At 48.5% G+C, this 17,918-nt stretch overlaps 2 protein-coding genes across 4 annotated transcripts in view; one reads left to right on the top strand and one right to left on the bottom strand.

Annotated features, from left to right (window-relative positions):
- The window catches only part of LOC144101692 (uncharacterized), a 228,278-nt gene that overhangs the window by 76,885 nt on the left and 133,475 nt on the right, over positions 1 to 17,918 (bottom strand). The window lies entirely within an intron of this gene.
- On the top strand, positions 1,536 to 13,071 carry LOC144100347 (sodium-dependent glucose transporter 1A-like). Of its 3 annotated transcripts, XM_077633321.1 has the most exons (5): positions 1,536 to 1,771; positions 4,016 to 4,112; positions 6,574 to 6,700; positions 8,482 to 8,640; positions 10,902 to 13,071. In XM_077633321.1, exons 1-5 carry the CDS (start codon positions 1,680 to 1,682, stop codon positions 11,966 to 11,968), a joined length of 1,542 nt encoding a protein of 513 aa, XP_077489447.1. In that variant the 5' UTR covers positions 1,536 to 1,679; the 3' UTR covers positions 11,969 to 13,071. The 3 variants fall into 3 exon arrangements, with proteins under 3 accessions (XP_077489447.1, XP_077489449.1, XP_077489450.1); XM_077633323.1 differs by lacking the exon at positions 8,482 to 8,640; XM_077633324.1 differs by lacking the exon at positions 4,016 to 4,112 and having other exon boundaries at positions 1,543 to 1,771.

Genomic DNA, 17,918 nt, shown 5'->3' with positions numbered 1-17,918 from the left:
ATGTCGTCGCGAATGGAAAATGGCGGCGTGGATTGAGTCACAGGTTGTCCCTACCCTGAAAGCGAGGAGGAACAGGCACCGATGGACCAGAAGTGAAACATCGAATCATAGACCTTGTTTAATCCGTTTCTTGAGCTGATTTTTACGAGCCACTTTACCGAATCACGCGAGCCATCCGTACAGACAGGCCTGCGATTCAGTTCCTTCCTATCAGCCGTGATAGCTTGGTGACTACATATGGCGATATGCTGCTGAGCCCGAAGTCACGGGCTCGAATTCTGGCCGCGACGATCGCGATATCTGATGGAGATTAAGAGCAACACCGCCCGCGTGCTATTTGCTAAGCTATAGTGCACGTTCAAAAACCTCACCTGGTTGAAAGTAATCGGGAGCCCTTCATCACGGCTCATCTCATAGCCCATGCGCAGCTTGGTGTCGTTAAAACCCATTTGCAATACGATACTATTTTAACGCGAGGTAAAGGTTCTCGTGTCGCCGAAAAGCCGGTGTCGTCGGCGTCGGCCGTGAGCGAAAAATGCTCTTCCTCAAAATGTACCCCACTATCCCTCAACTGCTTTTTCTCGGCGCTTGGCGCACACGTAGCGCCATCAGACTAGGGTGTCTCGATGCCAACGCCGCCGGGGTGGAGACAACTTCAGCGGCGCCGCCATATTGCATCACACGGGATCAGCGGCGCTAGCGTTTGTAACGGTGCCGTTAATGCTCTCGGCGCGCTTCAAAGGGCTTTAACTTTAACGGCCTTTTGCAGCGAGAGCTACACTGGGCTACCAGTCGAGCATTTCGCGGTACATGGGAGAGGCCAGTTGTGATTCAATATGGCGGCGTCGCTTAAGTTGTCTCCACCCGGCGCTGGCATTGAGGCCCCCTACATCAGACGACGCCCAATAAACCACTCTCTCCTTCTCTTCATTCTCGCAAAGTACCCCACTGCCCCAAGAGATAGCGCGCGAAGGCAGCGCCTCCCGCTCGTCTCGTTCGGAAAAATAGAGGAAGCGCTGTTCGGTCGCAGTGGGGCCGGGTGGGCACACAGGAATCACGCGCAGAGCGGAGAACAACGCGGCCCATATCCAATGTGCGTTCACCACGAAGCTTGCGGCTTGCTGCCCGTTCGTTCGGCGCGGAAGTTATGCTGGCGTTCGTGGCATCGGGTTTGTGGAGAACGATGTGCCGACGAACTACGACTGCAACTTGAGTCCCGCGCGTTTCGGCAGGCGCCTGGCGGCGCTTCTACGTGGTTTTCCGCTCCGCGCGTTCCTTTCACCGTACGTAGCAGAGCGATTTGTCGCTCGGGCAAAATGTCGCGCCGAACGGGCGATGGCGTTCCGTGGACTCCCTGGCAGCGCTGCAACAACCTGTAGCGTTCCACTCTTAAAGGCGCAGTTTAAGCGTCCCGCAATCTTTTTAGCTGTTTGTATCTTTGCCTTTCCGGGGCTGGGTTTTATGGAGGTGTTTTGATTTCACGATCATGCTGCAGAATTTTCTTTCATTTTTTTATTCGCCTTGCACAGCTGTTCGTGTGGTCGTCGGCCCAGAGAACATCCGTTGTTGAGTGTAACACCGCTCTTTCCCGCTCCAGTTGCTGCTGTTAGTGTCATCCCTGCGAGTCTGTGCACTATCCAGAAATGCACCATGTCCAGATTTGTCGTCCTGCCTGAGATATGAAGGACATTGAGATGAGTGGGGGCGTTTCTCTTAGAGATTTTCCTCATGTGCGCTACCAACAACCACAGCCAGCTCCCGTCAGGCAAAGGTGAGCAGTGTTTCTCGGCCCCGATAGCCACCCACCCCCCCCCCCGGCTTGTGCATTTTTTAACACACGTCTGAGCCATGTATCGCTCTGGTTACAATAGTAATGTAGTAACGCTTCAACGGCCAAACAGGGATAGCAGATGACGCTGCAATCTGTCGTTCAGTGCCACGGTAACTGCTTCTCCTTTCTTTTGGAATTTCATTTTCTGTGTCAGTAAATTTTTTTATACCACTTATATTCTTAACGACAATACTGTTGAACTAACAGCAACATACAAGTACCTTGGGGTGCGCCTTGAGTTTGACCTAACATGGCATCACCATATCGACCTCACCCTAGCGTCTGCTAACCGCTCACTTGGTCTTCTTAAACGCAGCCTGAGACACGCCCCTATACACGTTAAAAAACTGGCTTATATAACACTAATACACCCTAAAATCGAATATTCTGCTGCCATTTGGGACCCTGAGCAAGCATACATTATCAATAGCATCGAATTCTTGAAGAACCGTGCAGTTAGCTTCATATTTTCTGGCTACTCACCCTTCACAAGTGCTTCAGCATTAAAAAAAAAACGTGCCGAACTGTAAGACTTGTCATGTCACCGTTAACTTGCTCTTTTAACACTTTTCTATAAGCTTTATCACCACCCCTCCCTACGAAGTGATTTGCTTCAGTCGCCTCATGCCATCTCTCTACGCCGTGATCATTCTTTCAAAGTTAAACGCCTGAACTGTCATTCATCGTCTTAAGCCAATTCATTCATTCCCCGTACTATCATTGAATGGAATAGTTTACCATCAGTCATCGCCACAGAGACTGACATCAAACAATTTCAACAGTTTCTTCGCTATGATGAAAATGTGTAAAATTTGTAAAATTGTTTTTGTTTGTTCATTTTATTTTTTGTGTTATGCCTTATGTTTTATTGTTTTTTGTTGTAGATTTTACAGAAATGTATCGCGTTTGATATTAACTGTACCGCTCCCCCCCCCCCTTCTATGTAATACCCTCTCCTGGAGGGCCTTTAGGGGTAGCATGAATAATAAATAAACCCTTGACTATGCCTTCTGGCTGCAAGACACACTAATGGCGAATACTAATTTAGGATTGACTGATAGGTTAGCGTCACTTTGAACTTTTCAACATGCAGACTTACTCGAAATAGGCTCAATTAAGCCAGTACTTTTTGGGTATGTAATCTACTGTAAACAAGAAATGAACTGTTTTCATGAATCATAAATAAAAATTCTCATATATTCTTATGCACTTTTGCAAGCAGTGCAGATGTAATATAAAGGGTTTTTTATTTATCTCTCTGGGTTGCAAAATATCCTCCTGCGAAAACTATTTGCCTGTTTGGATTCAAGCACAGGCCTTAGGGTAGATTATAGTAGTCTGCGTTTTTCAACGAATAATTTATGCATCAGAACTTGCCTGAATTGTCAGAAATCTAGAAAAGACTGCAGGCGTCTGCGCGCAGAATTTTCGTCTAGGCGAGTGGAGCAGCAGATTTGACAGCCTGCACCGATTTGGGGTGCTGCAAAACCCACCCCAGCTTTGAGCAGGGTATATTGGTTTCCTGGCAGTTCGTCAGAGGGCGCAGCCTCTCATATCGGCTATTCTGCTCGCCTTGATGAAAAGTCTGCGCGCAGACGACACCGGTTTTTCATCGATTCCGGGCACTCCAGGCACATTCCGACTTTAAATTATTTACCGAAAAACACATATTATCATCAGCTATGCCCGCCGTGGTGGCTCAGTGGTTAGGGCGCTCGGCTACTGATCCTACTAGGGCACCACTTTCTTTCCTTCTACTTTCAGTACCTCTTTATCCATTCCCTTACGGCGAGGTTCAGGTGTCCGCCGAGATGTGACAGATGCTGCGATATTTCTGTTCCCCAAAAAACAATTTCATCATAAGCTATCCTTTGGTCAGTGCTTGAGGCAAAATAAACCAGTGGTTTGCACACGAGAATTTTTACCATCCGGATAGATAATTACGAGACACCCTGTATACCTGCGATTATAATTTTCTGTTCAAAGAAAGGCTGCATCGCCGTGAGCGCACGATTCTTGTAAAGAAACAGGTTACGAATGTGCCATCAAAATCTCTCGTTTTATAGCCTCTTTCAGATCAGTGAGATGGCAGGCTTATAAGACAGAATATTCCCAAAGCAATGAAATCAGATTGTCTTTGCATCTCTTGAAGAACACGCATACCTGGCTTCCTCGCTTGCGCAGTGAGCACGTCGTTTCTACAAGGACGCGGTCTCCCCGAGCCGAGCTGTGGCTGAACATAGGTCGAACATGCAACGTGAGCCTTGGTAATTTTGGAATGGTGAGTACTCCGCAGATAGTTTACGTTGCAACATAAGCGGACTCTTTTTAACTGTGTTGCTATATTTACACCTGTACATTCATTACCATCACCATCATCATCAGCCTGACTGCACCCACTGCAGGGCAAAGCCTTGTCCCATGTCTCTCCAATTAATTCACCATGTCATTTGCCAGCTGCGCCCGCCGTATTCTAGCAATCTTCCTAATCTCATCCGTCCACCTAACTTTCTGCCGCCCCCTGCTACGCTTGCCTTCTCTTGGCATTCACTACGTTACTCTTAAGTAAAAGCGGTTATGTTGCCTTCGCAGTACATGCCCTACCCAAGCCGATTTCTTCTCCTTGATTTCGACTAGGGTGTAATTAACCTGCGTTTGTTTCCCTACCCACTCTGACCTGTACATTAGCTCCTGGATAAAATACAAGTCTGAGCCAATTCACTAGACAGGTTAATCGTGCACTGCGTCGCAGTCGCTCAAGGTGAAAGGCAAGTCGTAGGATATAGAAATGGCACGCAACGATAGGGGTCTCGTCCTGCAGGCAGCAAAGGTTGTCGGGACGCAAATGTTTGGTTTATGGTTTATGGAGGATTAACGTCCCAAAGCGACTCAGGCTATGACAGACGCCGGGGACGCAAATGTGGACAAAAAATTATTTTGGCGCAGTTACGAAATCAGTTCGCCTGAAATGCGCCAAGTTATAAGGGCATGCCTTCCGTCAAGGTGTAAGGCATAGGGGACAGCATTAGCTATAAGGCATAAGGGTATATGCGTCAAGGTATAAGCCATAGCGGATGCAGAAAGTTAGCTGAGTGGATGAGAGTAAGAAGCTTGCGGGGATGGGGCGGACGCATGCCGCTGCCACAGTACAGGGTTAATTGGAAAGATGTGGTAGAGGCCTTTGCCTGCAGTGCGTGTAGTCAGGCTGATGATGATAATGAGTGCGCAGGCACAGAACAATGACACTCCTGCGGTTATTGTCCTGCGCATGCGCACTGGCACCTCGCTATTCCCCTATGCCCTGTTATGCCCGAGCACGCATTTTGCTGGCATTCGTGGAAGCCAGCGCCGTGCGCCCGCCATTGCGAACGCAAGCCCGGACTCTCGGATATGTCGCATCTTGCAGCATGATTCATCCAGGCTCGTCCGGTGGAATCCCCCCCCCCCTCGCAAGCGCCGGCTCTAGCCGTAACCGACGCTTGTCCGGCAGCCTTTTCCCGGCTACAAACTTCGAACGGCGCCAAGCTCCTCTCATCCATCCGACAAATTCTAACTGTGACCACTGCCGTGTTCTGACTAGAGGGCTTGAACGTGTGGCTTCTCCAACGGTCACCGGAGGCTGTAAAAATCCGAGCCGCGGCAGCAGCAGACGAGCAGACGAATACATCAAGCGAGAGAGAAGCTCTCCCGGCGCATCGCCGTGTCCCTTTGTGGGAGCCCGTTGTGCTCTCGTCCCCAGTGCCGATATTGTGAAGCCATTCTTTATACTGTACGTAAATGTTTCGTTGACTCACCGTCGCCTTTCCGTTTCGACGCTCAGCTCTGCGCAACCGTGGCAGCAGGCTGAGATGCCCTAGTCCCAACAGCAGAGACAGGCTGAGAGATCCAGCTACTTCATAATACCTTTTAAGCAATTTTAATTCCCAGCGGAAGTTCTCTTCTAAGTCTAAAAGACGGGTACGGAGACGTACTACACTTGAGCTCTCTTTGCGAAGTCATTGGTTCTAAAATGCGCCGCTTTTTTCTCAAAGATAATGGCCGAAAAAGCTGGAAAGTGATATCATTTTATTCCTATAGTCATTCGGAGTGCAATTTTACGATTTGTATGCATTCTGAAACATGCACACAACCGCCGCTTTATCAAATGTTAATAGATAATATTGCATCCAAGCACAGAAGAAAAAGCAAGCTAAATAATTGGCGAACTTGCGTGGAAATAATTTAGTCATAGCGGGCGGCCGTATTAAGTGAAAGGAAGCTCCTCTGTAGGCTACCTTGGGTTCAAAAAATAATTTTCTAAATTATACCTGCTAGAATAAGCCCAATCCCGTTAAGTTATTTAAAGGCAAAAGCCTTTAATTGTCCACACTCGAGCCAAGACCCTCTCCTTCCTTCTGTCCGTTACGCTCTCCAGGAACTCTATAAGAAAAAATCTTTGTGCACGAACCATCTTTCTTCCGTCCCGCAGCTGAGCGTGCTAATAACTACGCTATTTCCTGCCGACGCACACGTAGTTCCTTATGGAGAGTGTGGGCGGAAAGCCGTCGAATAATACGGATGCCTCCCAAACGCCCTCCAGTGTGTCAAACATTTAAGATTCACTAACAATTGTGTGCTTAATCAATATCTTATCCACACATCAGTAACACAAGCAGCAATATTGCGCTAAAGGCTTCGCCTCTCCTCACTTTAGATCAGCAAAGTGTCCCCTTGAATTTTTGTTCACGCTTTTGGCGACGCAGGGCTTGATGCAGGCATTGACTGGTGTTGCCTTGCTGGACCTAGGAGAGATCTACAACACAAGCTTATCAGCCGTCTCTCAGGTGCTCACGACACGATGTGTGGGTGGTCTGGTCGGCGCCTTTATCGGTGGGTATACCTAAGTTCTCACAACCCTTCATCTTATAGACGTAAGCAGCAGCGCTCACTACGCCATGCAACTTGTAACCACCTACAGGGTCAGCGCCCATTATTTGTGCTGTCGTCAATCAGCGGTGCGCATCGCACTGATGTGAGAAGATAATTCAGTCTTTCTCCCATCACTTAGCTCACCCCTCACATATTTTACCATCCTGGCGCTTTCGCGTCTATGACTCTGTGCTGTTTTTACGAATTTGCACTCATTCTTCATCGACATAGCCAAGAACCATAACTGCGACATGCACGGTTGTCAACAAATAATACAATATCGACGTGAACTCCTTGCGTTACGGCCGAATGACAAACACTGATATGAACTGAACTACCTTGTTTTTTGCCCTCCCACAGGGAGTAAAAAAATTAATGTGGATTAGCTCAGCTAATCCAGGATATGCAAAAAGAAAGCTGTCAGCGTGTATTGTGTCAATTGCCGTTAGCGTTGATAACGTGCTAGACGCCGATGATTTTGAAGAAAGGAAGGGCGCATAACTGGCTCCCTGGGTCAGTGGACGCCTCACTCGCGCTTTGAGGTACGTGGTGATGGTGAGAAAGAGAGAAAGAGGGGTGTGGGCTGCATGCGTTAACGCCGACAACTTTATGGCAGACACGCCTCCCTGCAGCAACAGGCAGCAGCGTTCATTGGCTTGCCAAACTCTCGCGATCAACCATTAACAGCCACCTGCCAGGATGGTAGGGTGGCGCGCTGCCTAACGCATTCAACGCTAACGCATTCAACGTTACAGACGCCAAGCCGTGTCTGATGGGCTAGTTCACGTGGTCAGGAAGCAGCCGCCCCTCGGCTGTTGAGCTCCGCCGCAGCAACGTCGAAAACTCGGTTCGGAGGTGAGGCCAAGTCACGTGATGCGTTGCTATGGCAGTGGCGCAGCAAGGACATTCAAGGTCAAACTGCAACCCATGGCGAAATCGGCGCCGCTAGGCCAGTACAGCTTTCACTTTAAAAATGAACTGTGACCACAGCGATCACGAGCCCTGAAGGCATAGAAAGCGAGGTATGGATTCCAGAGGTGGTCGTGTTTGTGCGACAAACTCTGACTTGGCATCTCGCATGCGCTTACCTGATGTCCTTCCTTTTCATCCCTTCTTCCTTTTCCCTCTTTCTCCTTTCCACCTATTCCCATTTCTCCAGTGCCGAACAGATAACTAGAATAGCACTCTGATTTACCTCCTTCCTTTTCTCTCTCTCTTTGTGTGGTGCTACAGATTTTGCAAGCTATGCCAAATGATAAAGGAATATCGAAGTCACGTACTTATGTGCGCTCTTGCACATTGTTCAGTAAAGTCTAAGAAATATATAAAATAGACTACGCAGAAAATTCTAAATCTACTCGATAACACGTGATGTCGATAAACATCAGACACTTTGGTCATTGCTTAACCCATATCAGATTAAAAGTAGTGAGGCAATTCTGCGTCACTAATGTGCAGCCGTGGTACGTGGGAGCTGCACGCTCGACGAGACCACGTAGACAAGCTGTAAGCCCACTGATCTCCATAATCAATAAAAACTGTGGACTGTGCGTCTTTACATATTAGCCGGCAGGGAACTTCACTTTCGTAACCTTTTGATAAGCGCGCTGAAGTGGTGATCACTCGCGCAGCTTGTGGTGAGCCTATTTCTTAAGCAGGCTGCAAAACAGAATAGCGGTGTCTTCCTCCAGTTACCAGATGGGCATGAAAACTCATCAAAATGCTGTATTTACTGTACACAGGAGGAAAGCTATACGACACGTACAACACCCAGATCGTATCCATACTGGCCATGGCGCTGACCTGCTTCACAGCACTTATGGTCCCCCTTAGTGGAAGCCTACTGCTGGTGCATGTCATCATGTTCTTAGCCGGACTGAGCATACGCGCCTTTAGCACGGGTGAGTCGGACGCTTATGTCTTTGTGTTGTGGCCCTCTTCTGTGCCCATCAGTACGTAAAATAACGACAACGCAGATTACCCAAATGAACGAAGAGAGCATTGGTACTGATCAGACGTTCTCTGTCATGTTAATCAAATAAGGCTTACTAAGGAATGATTACGCGGAGTTGTAGTGGCTTACTAACATATAGGTTGTGAGCGTCAAGAAGAAGTAGCAGAATATTGGGAGAAAAAGAGGGGAGTGTGACTGAAGGAGCAGAGAGCTTGCTCAAAGGAGGCAGACGAACAAACTAGTAAAGATTATTTCGCGGTTGTATTTAAGCGAAACGAAAGCGGGTATCCTTTGTCTGAGGTTAGCGAAGTGTTTTTTGTAAAATTTCAGATAAAATGCATGTCGCAGTGGTCTACTACTATGAAACTTTTCTTCAATATATCCTTTTCTCCGGCGAAAATTTGTAATATTTATTTTGTTTGCGATTCATTCCGTCGTCTCTAATTTCTCACAGCTTCATTTGATATCGGTCTCGGAGGAAGATGTCAACGTGGATGTGGCATAAACATGCATGCCCATGCTGCTTCATACAGGCGCAAATACGACTAGCAGATATGCCGCACTACAAAAACGGCGGGGACACCTACGAATGAATAAGCATGACGATGAGTTCGACATGCCTGACAGGCACCCGTGGCGATGCTTGCATTTTCAGAAAATATTTGCGCCGTGGTTCTGAGACAAATTGCCAGAGCATGATCCCATTGACTCGGCCGGATTGAATGCCGTCGCAGTAGGGTGGTTAGCTGCGATGCCGCGTCCAAACCGGCCATCCCAGTTATTGATCGTATGCTTCAGCACCTGCTACTGCATTTGTCCTTCCGACTGAAGTAACGTCCTAATGAACAGAAACCGAAATTAAGCATTAGAAAAATTCAGGGGGCACTTTCTTTACTTGAAGTGCGGTGAATCGCAAGCTTTTAAAAGCGCGGAGTTTCTGCTTGTGTCACTGATGTGGGCTTGAGATGTTGATTACGAACACAACTGCTTGTGATTCCTAAACGCTGGAGACACTGGAGGGTGTTTGGGAGGAATCCGTCCGATTCGACGCCTTCCCACAAACACTCCACAGCGTCCTAGACAAGGACAATCACATACGCGTTGGCAGGAAGTAGCGTAGTCGTTAGCACGCTCGGCTGCGGAATAGAAGGGTGGTGGTTCGATTCCAATCGTGCACAAAGATTGCTATTCTTATCGTGTTGAAGACCGTAACGGAGGAACGGACAGTACGATGTCACTTACGTTGTCGTGACTTCCGGTTGGCGATCTTACGGACGGACAAGATCTCGACCGGGAGTATGAGCCATTGAAGGCTTTCGCCTTAAGATACGGCCATTCGCCGAGCAACACTAAGCGCACTATATTTGAATGCACAAATTCTGAAAACTCACTGACAGCCAACACTGGGATGCCAGGATTCCAGCATTCGAAACGCTATTACATAATGCTCCTTATTATCGAAATGTTAAGCTATGCGCATTTCAAACCAGAATGGCGTTCGAAATGACCTCATCTGGTCGGTCTTCATCCCCGCAGGGAAGCAAAGTCCCTTGTATACTGTGTCCTTGCAGTTGGTACCAATACATCTTCAAACGGAAGCACGGCCTGCAAGAGCAGCCAAGTAACTCGCATTTTTAGACCGCAGCTCTTAGACACCCGTTCCAGGATTCCGCGTAGCAGTCGTCGGTGTAACACGTCACGTGTCAACCATGGCAGGTTGTAGCAGGGCGCAAGACCTGCCACGGCGAGAGCGCAGAAATGAAAAACCGGAAGGTGACTGCCAAGGGAAGATCCAGTGGGTATAGCTAGCAGCGTAACACGTCGCCTGCCACGCACGCAAAGAGCTGCGCTCAACTTTCTCCTTGCCGACTATCGTAATAGTCTGTCAATTTCTGGTCTTTTTACAGCATGCACTGTACACAGAGGCTTGAATCCTTGTGCGGATGAAACGAGTAGTAGTTCCTGCATGCCAATGTGCATTTTTTAGACTAAGGCCACTTAAACTGCAACCAACGCTGCCCACTCAGCTCATGAAAATTGTGGCTCTCCTGGCGACCGCATCATGATTGTCACTCGAAATCGCTGCAGGCAAAAATACCAAAACGTGAAGTTTTAGGCTATATTTCTTTTTGAATGAGAAGTATGGGTTAATATTCGAGGCTAGAGTATTGACTCTTTGTTTTCCCGTTTGGTTCTCTTTGACTTCAGGTGCAAACGTGTGGATCTTGAAGATATGGCCCAAAAACTCGAGCCCTGCGCTACAAGTGTTTCACTTGGCCTTCGGAATCGGCTGCCTCGCCGCTCCCGTAATAGCGAGACCGTTCTTGTCTACGCAAGCCACCACTGCAAGCATCAATGCAACCGTGAAGATGCTCAATACGACATGGAATGGCACAAACTACTTGCCCGTCCAGCCTCCGGAATATGTGAATGCAACGGTCTTTGACGACGCTCGAACCGATAGCACAATTTACTATGCTTTTGGAATCGCGAGTGCTTTCCAGTTTGTCATAGTACTTTCTATGGCCACCCTCTATTTTATCGACAACACCAGCTTCAACATGCGCAGGACAAATGCTACGAACGGCGTTCCGAAAACCCTTGAGGAGTCGGGGGAATACATACGCTTCGCTCGGATCCTGTTAGCACTGCAGTCAGCCTTTATATGCGTCTACGTCGCCCTGGAGGGCACAATGTCACATATGCTAACTGCGTTCGCTGTCAAATGCGACTTGCACTTCTCCAAGCCTCTCGCGTCTCGTCTTGTGGCCGTTTACTTTGGTTCCTTCGCATTCAGTCGCCTGGCTGCGGCTCTTGTCACGGTAAAGTTGTCCGCTTTCTCCGTGTTGGTCGTGTCTCAGACCCTTCTCGTCACAACAGCCGCTGTTCTATTGGCGTGGGGTTCCAGCAGCACTACAGCTTTGTGGGCTTGCACTGCCCTAGCGGGGATCGCAGAGGGTCCCCAAACGGCAGCAGTGACGACCTGGGTAGGGAAGCACATCAACATCAGCAACAAGATGATGTCGATCGCAGTGGTCGCAGGAGTACTTGGATCCCTGTTGCCTCCTCTTCTGGTGGGGCGGTTTTTGGACAGCAGACCTAACGTTTTCTTATATGTTTTTTTCACTGCCGTTGTGCTGTCGCTAATATTTTTTATAAGCATGTGCTTGTATGTGCGAAGGAAGCCTTTATTACATGAGACCAAGCACCTAGTCACGAACGCCAGCTCTGATAATCCTGGCCAAACTAATTCAGTGCAAGCAGCGGAGCTTTAATGAGGGAATTTTTCGTCCAAAAGAATGTCATTTTATTTTGCCAATAAAACATGCGATCGAAAATGGTTGTTGCTCTTAACCCAAATGTTGCTAAGAATTTCTCGTTGTTGTTATTTGGCAAAGGAAGAGACAAGCGATACCCTGGGAGATTTTCCACCTTCAGATGAAGTTACATAGCATGAACTTTAAAGCTGCATAGAACTTATAGATTCTCGTTGGGCCAGCGACGCATTTAGAGTGGAGACGCCGCTCGTGCTACGTTGGTTTATCTAGAACAGCAGCTCGTGCTTGTTGGTTTTGCCTCCTGTTGTGAATGAACTCAGTGAACAGTTGGTCCGCGAGATAATCGGGGCCACCGACATAGCCAAACGAAGGGACCAATGCGTTAGCAAGCCGTCCGCATTGTTAACAAAAAAGGAGCTTCAGCTGTTGTAATCTTGCTCTGAGTGGGCAGGACGACGTGTGTATCATGGTGTAAAATGATGTGTCCTGCCCGTGCGAGTATAAGAAGCTGTGTACTTTCCAATTAAATGTTGAACGTGTGTGTGCTTCACTTCTCGCGTCCTGTCTACAGAAAAAAAAGCTCCGTTGTTAACATCAGGTCAGTTTATCTGTCCTGCTGCACTGGATGCAATGAGGCAACGGAACGCTTGGAATGGGAATCGGTAGTTATTGAATGAAATATTCCCGATTCACCTCACTAGCATGTGGGATTTTAATAGGGGAAATAAACGCGTTCTCCCTATGTTCTCCAAAGCAGCCCAGACCCCACCCCCTGATCGCGTACGCTACCGAGAGCACGGCGACCGCTGCGGGCTTTGCTCTGAGGAAACAAAGGAACGACACACTGGCTGACACAAAAAGGCGTTTATTGCAACAGCAACAATAAAGCCAGCTAGCAAAAAAATGCGCTAATGAATAAAGGTCGTTCGACTCACCAACAAGGTTACGAGCGAATGTCCGCCTAGGCTGGGGCAGGGGATGCTCCGCGCCTGAAAGTACATGCTATGGAGCTGTCTCCTGGTTTTCATGCCCTTGAGGCAGGTCACTCTGACAGCGTCCACGCAGACTTCCGTAGTTTTCCGAAGGCGGCGTGAATATCTACGCTGGGACGCCTCGCATGGCCCGCGGGCTCCCGTGACCGCAGGTCCGGGAAGAGAAGGCAGGTTGAAAACTGCAGGCCCTGATTATGCAGTAGCCTTCAGGCTAACAGCAGGCGGGGTTGACTGCTGACTGGTCTCGCTACAGCTGCTCCGGGTGAATACGACGAACAGGATACAGTCCGCTCCGCCGCAGCAGGCGGCAGCGAGACGATGTGGCAAGGACAGCAAGCCTGGGTGGCTACATTGGATCTGCAAAATTCCTGCAGCGCTCTCGGAGTACCTTTAACGTATGGCACGGGAGGGGAAACGGCGTCCGAAAGGGCCTCGTGGCACAGTGCCTACCTCGCTAGCAAAACGTGTCGGGCGGCTGTGCAAACGCATAGTTCGAGTGAACAAATCCCTTTCTAGAGTTGAACGAGTCTGCTCAGTTCTCGCGAGGTTACAAAAGAAACGGGTGGGAAGCAAAGTGCGCCCCCTCTAAACACCACGGTCCGGTGGTCGTGTCCCTTCTGACGTGGTGCAGGCAGCTCCGAAAAGCCTCAGACCTAACTAACACTCGGACGACGACCGTGAACACAGCAAAGACCTGAAACGGGTTACGTGCGCGCAGCCGCGAGGAGACATCAGCTTTGTGTGGTGGCCCTACCCCGCTGACTGCACAAAGCAGCTTCTGAGCGGTCGGCGCCCACCGTATCGAATGGTGTCGAAGCGCCCGGTGCCGAGCTGCAATACCAGCAAGCTTGTAGTGGAACCCGCGGCCCCAGGCCACGCGGCTACCGGAGCGTCGACTCACAAAGTCAAAACAGAGACAGTAGAGAAAATATATAAAGAAAACTCGAACCACCCACGCGGCTTCCGTACTCACTAGCTTCGGGCGCGCAGCTCCGCGGGCGCTAGCCCTCGCGCTCTCTCGATGCGGGCCAAGTGGCGGTCGTGAAGAAACTCCAGAGAAAACTTGAAGAAAAATGAGCTGAGGATGTCGAAAAGTTCTAACGTGCTGCAGCGCAATACACCTCGCACTTAAGAAAGCATGCCGCCTGTCCTAGCGACGAAATTCACTCCAGGCCTACCACTTGTCAAGTCCGGACAAAGAGCGTTCCTTGAACCGAACAGACACTAACAGTGATCCGATGTTCCAAGATTAGACACCACGTAGGGCTGCCAGTTATGAGGTTTAATCGGTGGAGATAAATACGTTCTCCCCAATTAATCGCCGCTGACACACTTCAACGGACCCCACCCCGTGATTGCGTACGCTACCGAGCGCACGCCGACCAAGGCGAGCCTTGCTATGCGGGAACAAAGGAACGACACTCTGACACAAACAGGGCATTTATTGCTACTGCAATAATAATTCCAGCTAGCAACAAAATACGCTAATGAATCGAGGATGTCCGACTCATCAGCAAGGGTACGAGTAAATGTTCACCGACACTAGGGCAGGTGATACTCCGAGGCCGGACTGGACGAGATACGGGAGCATGTCTCCCCGCCACTTCCTCGCCCTGACGATTCCAGCCGAACAGGATGCACTTTCCCGTGCGTGCGCACAGCAATCACGCCGCCCGCGGTGCCCTTCCTTGTTAGTTGAAGCAAATAACCAGGGAAATTCCCGTGGCGCCGTGGGACGAGGCGATGGTGCGCCGCGGGAAAGCAAACCACAAGGGAAGGCTGCGGAGCTGAGTCCCCACAAGCAATACCGCGGATCCCGAAATGTTTGAATCCAGCAATGAATCCGGCAATGTACCAGGAATGCTTGAACAGTGGAATATAGCTATTTCGCAGCTTCTCCTGCCTGCTTCTGATATGCCCGTGAGATTAATGGCCTTGTGACAGCCATATTTCTATGGAATCATTGACGAAAATAACCTGAATTGCGAATGCTTGCCCTGCATTCACGATGAGTTAGTTTCCAGCTGGAGTTGGATGTTATCCAAAGCCTGCAACTAAAGGCATTCGACACCTTCTGAAAACTACCAAGCTTTCTTTTCCATGAAAGCGCCTGGTATCCTCGGCAATCAGTTGCTCCGCGGTTGATAGCCTGATGAAGTAGCGGCAGTTAGTAAGATAAACATTCGTAAGTGCGAGCAGATGAGAACGTTTCGACGTAAACTACTCACACAGCACGCAAGACAGTTGTTATTGAAGTAGCACGTTGATAGATAGGCGCTTTTCCTGGGGCACAGTCAGCCTGGTTTACTTTATTGAATGATGATGAAGATGATGATGTCCTGAGGTTGAAAGACACGTAAATTGTACACAAGATTTCCTCGTCCTTGTAATCGTCAGCTGTGTTGTGTAGCAGTGCGCAGTAACCAAGAAGCACAACCTACTGGCCTCTGTTTTAGCATTGAAGCACTTTATTAACCCTAACTACATCTCAGCTGTCTTCGATCAGAGAAACGTATGCAAATAGTCGTCTTTCCTGATTCTACGCGCAGAGTGATTTATTTCATAGCCTGCAGCATCTGCCCACGAAAAGTGAATAACTGAATTTGCGGAAGCCAACTTCTCATGTGCCATGAAGCTTAAACTTCAACATAACAGATAAGTAATCGACGCAGTTTCACCGTAAGTTTAGCGTTCAGCAGCGTGTACATCGAAACAAAATCACATCTATCTATCATTTTGTGCACCTCTGTTTCTATTCATATCTCCAGTTTATAATGAAATGCCGCATTAATCAAATGCATTAAGAGTTGTCTGCTTTAAAGGAGCATAGACACCTAACTTTTGGGTGCGTGTTTTTTTGTTTGTAATGATGCGTAATGCACTATTATACATGGATTACCGCCTTAACACGACCGGTAAATTATTTATAATCGCGTTTCTTCCTCGTGCTGTCTCGGTTTCGATTTCAAAAGTTGATTTACGACTGTGACGTCAACGTGTGTTTACAGGTTACGTGAGAAAAAGCTGCTTCCACATTCGTTGTCATTCCGGCTCTTGAGGAAGGCTGGCTTCAGCACTGCAGTAAATTAAAACGTTGAAGCTGCGAACATGTGGACGTTTTAATATTCCTCACGAGACGCAAAAGCACTCTGACGTCACAGCCATCGTTCAACTGTCGAAACCGGAACCGAAACAGTATGACAAAAAATTCGATTATAAACTAATTAGCGTTCGTAGACGAATATCACATGGTGATTCATGCCTAGTAGCGTCTTCCGCATCATTGTAGAAAAGAAAACATGCAACCAAAACTAGGTGTCTATACTCATTGAAGTGTAAGGGGACACACTTAAATTTCGGAATAGCAAAGAAAAATCAATTTATTCGAAATGCACAAAAAATGTGCACCCCAGTAGGGCTATACTAACAAAGCTAAGTGGTGTGTTTCATTTACTGAATGCCGTGTCTTCTGGAATGGCCGCAGCTGTTGTTGCTGCTGTAAGAGGGGGCTACTCATCCTTGTCGTTGACTTGGAACTGGTACTGGTCGAAACGAAGCAAAAATAAAGTAATTTAGAGTAATTGAACGACCGTATACTTGTAATTATGCAGCGCATAAAATCTGGAAGTGCAGATTTAGCACGTGTGGTGTTCTTTACGTCGCACGCACGACAAGAAGCATTGATAACGAACAGAAGCTGTTTCAAATGCCAATGGTTAGAAGTTACCGTAGCGAAACGCATGCGACAATAGATTCTCACGCGTTATACTCATGCGTATTTCTACAAACATCCGTGTAAAAGGAAACGGTGGCAGCTGATTTGCATAGTCAATCAAATGTAAAACAGCTGCGCTAGCACTGCTTGAGGGAGCGCGAGCGACACACGCCTGCTCCGTCCGGAATTCCCAGCGAGAATTCCACACCATCTGCGGAACGCGCGCTGACGTGTGCCACAGGGCCGCAGCTGTGAATGAGCGGCGCTCTTATTGGCTGCAGCTGTGCGACCGCGCCGTCTTTTCGTTGGCTAAGCCGCGTGACGCGCGTGTCGTCACGTGTCTTCAAGATCACGTCGCGGCTGAGGACAGACTGGACGACATTCGTGATTGCAGACTGTAGTGCTGGCGCACAAAAATAGTGTCCCCTACGTTCTCCTTCGTTCGCTAAAAAATAAGGCGGAAAGTCGCTTTTACATTAACTACAGTGAAAGTTACAGTGACTACTTAGATGACACGTTGAAACCTCTAACTCTGGTGAAAAATTGCTTTGAGATGGAAATGCTTCGCATACCTTATGCCGCGAACTTTCGACTTGTCACTTGGTTTTCAGCAGTGCCGCTTGACTTCGGTTTTCAGTTTATTTTCACGCGTTGTCAGCTGGAAACCAAAGCAGCTGCAGCACAGCCTGAGCACTTGAAAGCACTTAAGTCGGTAATAACTTGTCAATATTTCCGCGAAAATAAAAAGCAAGCGACTGCATTCCACGTAAAACACGTACTGTAAGCAACCGAGACGTTGCTGAAATGAGCAAAAAAAATGACCGTTGATTTAGCGCGATTAGCCCAAATGCAGATTAGATGCGCTAGCCCTTGTTTTCAATTCGTATTCGGTTGCGTTTCGAAGCGCGTCTTTCAAGAACAGTCAGTCTTCAGGCAAAGACCGCCGAAGTGGGACTCCGGCTTAAAGGTGTGACGCAATAGCTGATCGGTTAATCCTCATATAGGCATTATTGGCCACTTTCTACTTATCATTCATTGATCCTTGGAAGTCCTCAAGCCACTCCTGGCGCAGTGGTGCAGCGGCTAAGCCATGCGGCACCGCACTGCGAGGGCAGGTACTCCTAGCGGTGGGATTTGTGCGACCCAACCTGCCCTTCTCTAGCAGCCTCTCGCTACAAATAATTAATTCAACTTCCACTTGCCATCATGGGCAGTTTGTTAATAATCCGGTAGGCACGTT

The sequence above is a fragment of the Amblyomma americanum genome, chromosome 8 (assembly GCF_052857255.1).
Source record: "Amblyomma americanum isolate KBUSLIRL-KWMA chromosome 8, ASM5285725v1, whole genome shotgun sequence".
NCBI classification, from domain to species: Eukaryota; Metazoa; Arthropoda; class Arachnida; order Ixodida; family Ixodidae; genus Amblyomma; species Amblyomma americanum.
Note: the sequence above shows the minus strand (reverse complement) of the source record. Positions and strands in the feature narration are given on the sequence as shown.

Coding starts and splice junctions, on each gene's coding strand:
- LOC144100347 (XM_077633321.1), top strand. CDS start 1,680: ATGAAGGACATTGAGATGAGTGGGGGCGTTTCTCTTAGAGATTTTCCT. Junction 4,113..6,573: donor GCCTTGGTAATTTTGGAATG/GTGAGTACTCCG, acceptor TTGGCGACGCAG/GGCTTGATGCAGGCATTGAC. Junction 8,641..10,901: donor CATACGCGCCTTTAGCACGG/GTGAGTCGGACG, acceptor CTTTGACTTCAG/GTGCAAACGTGTGGATCTTG.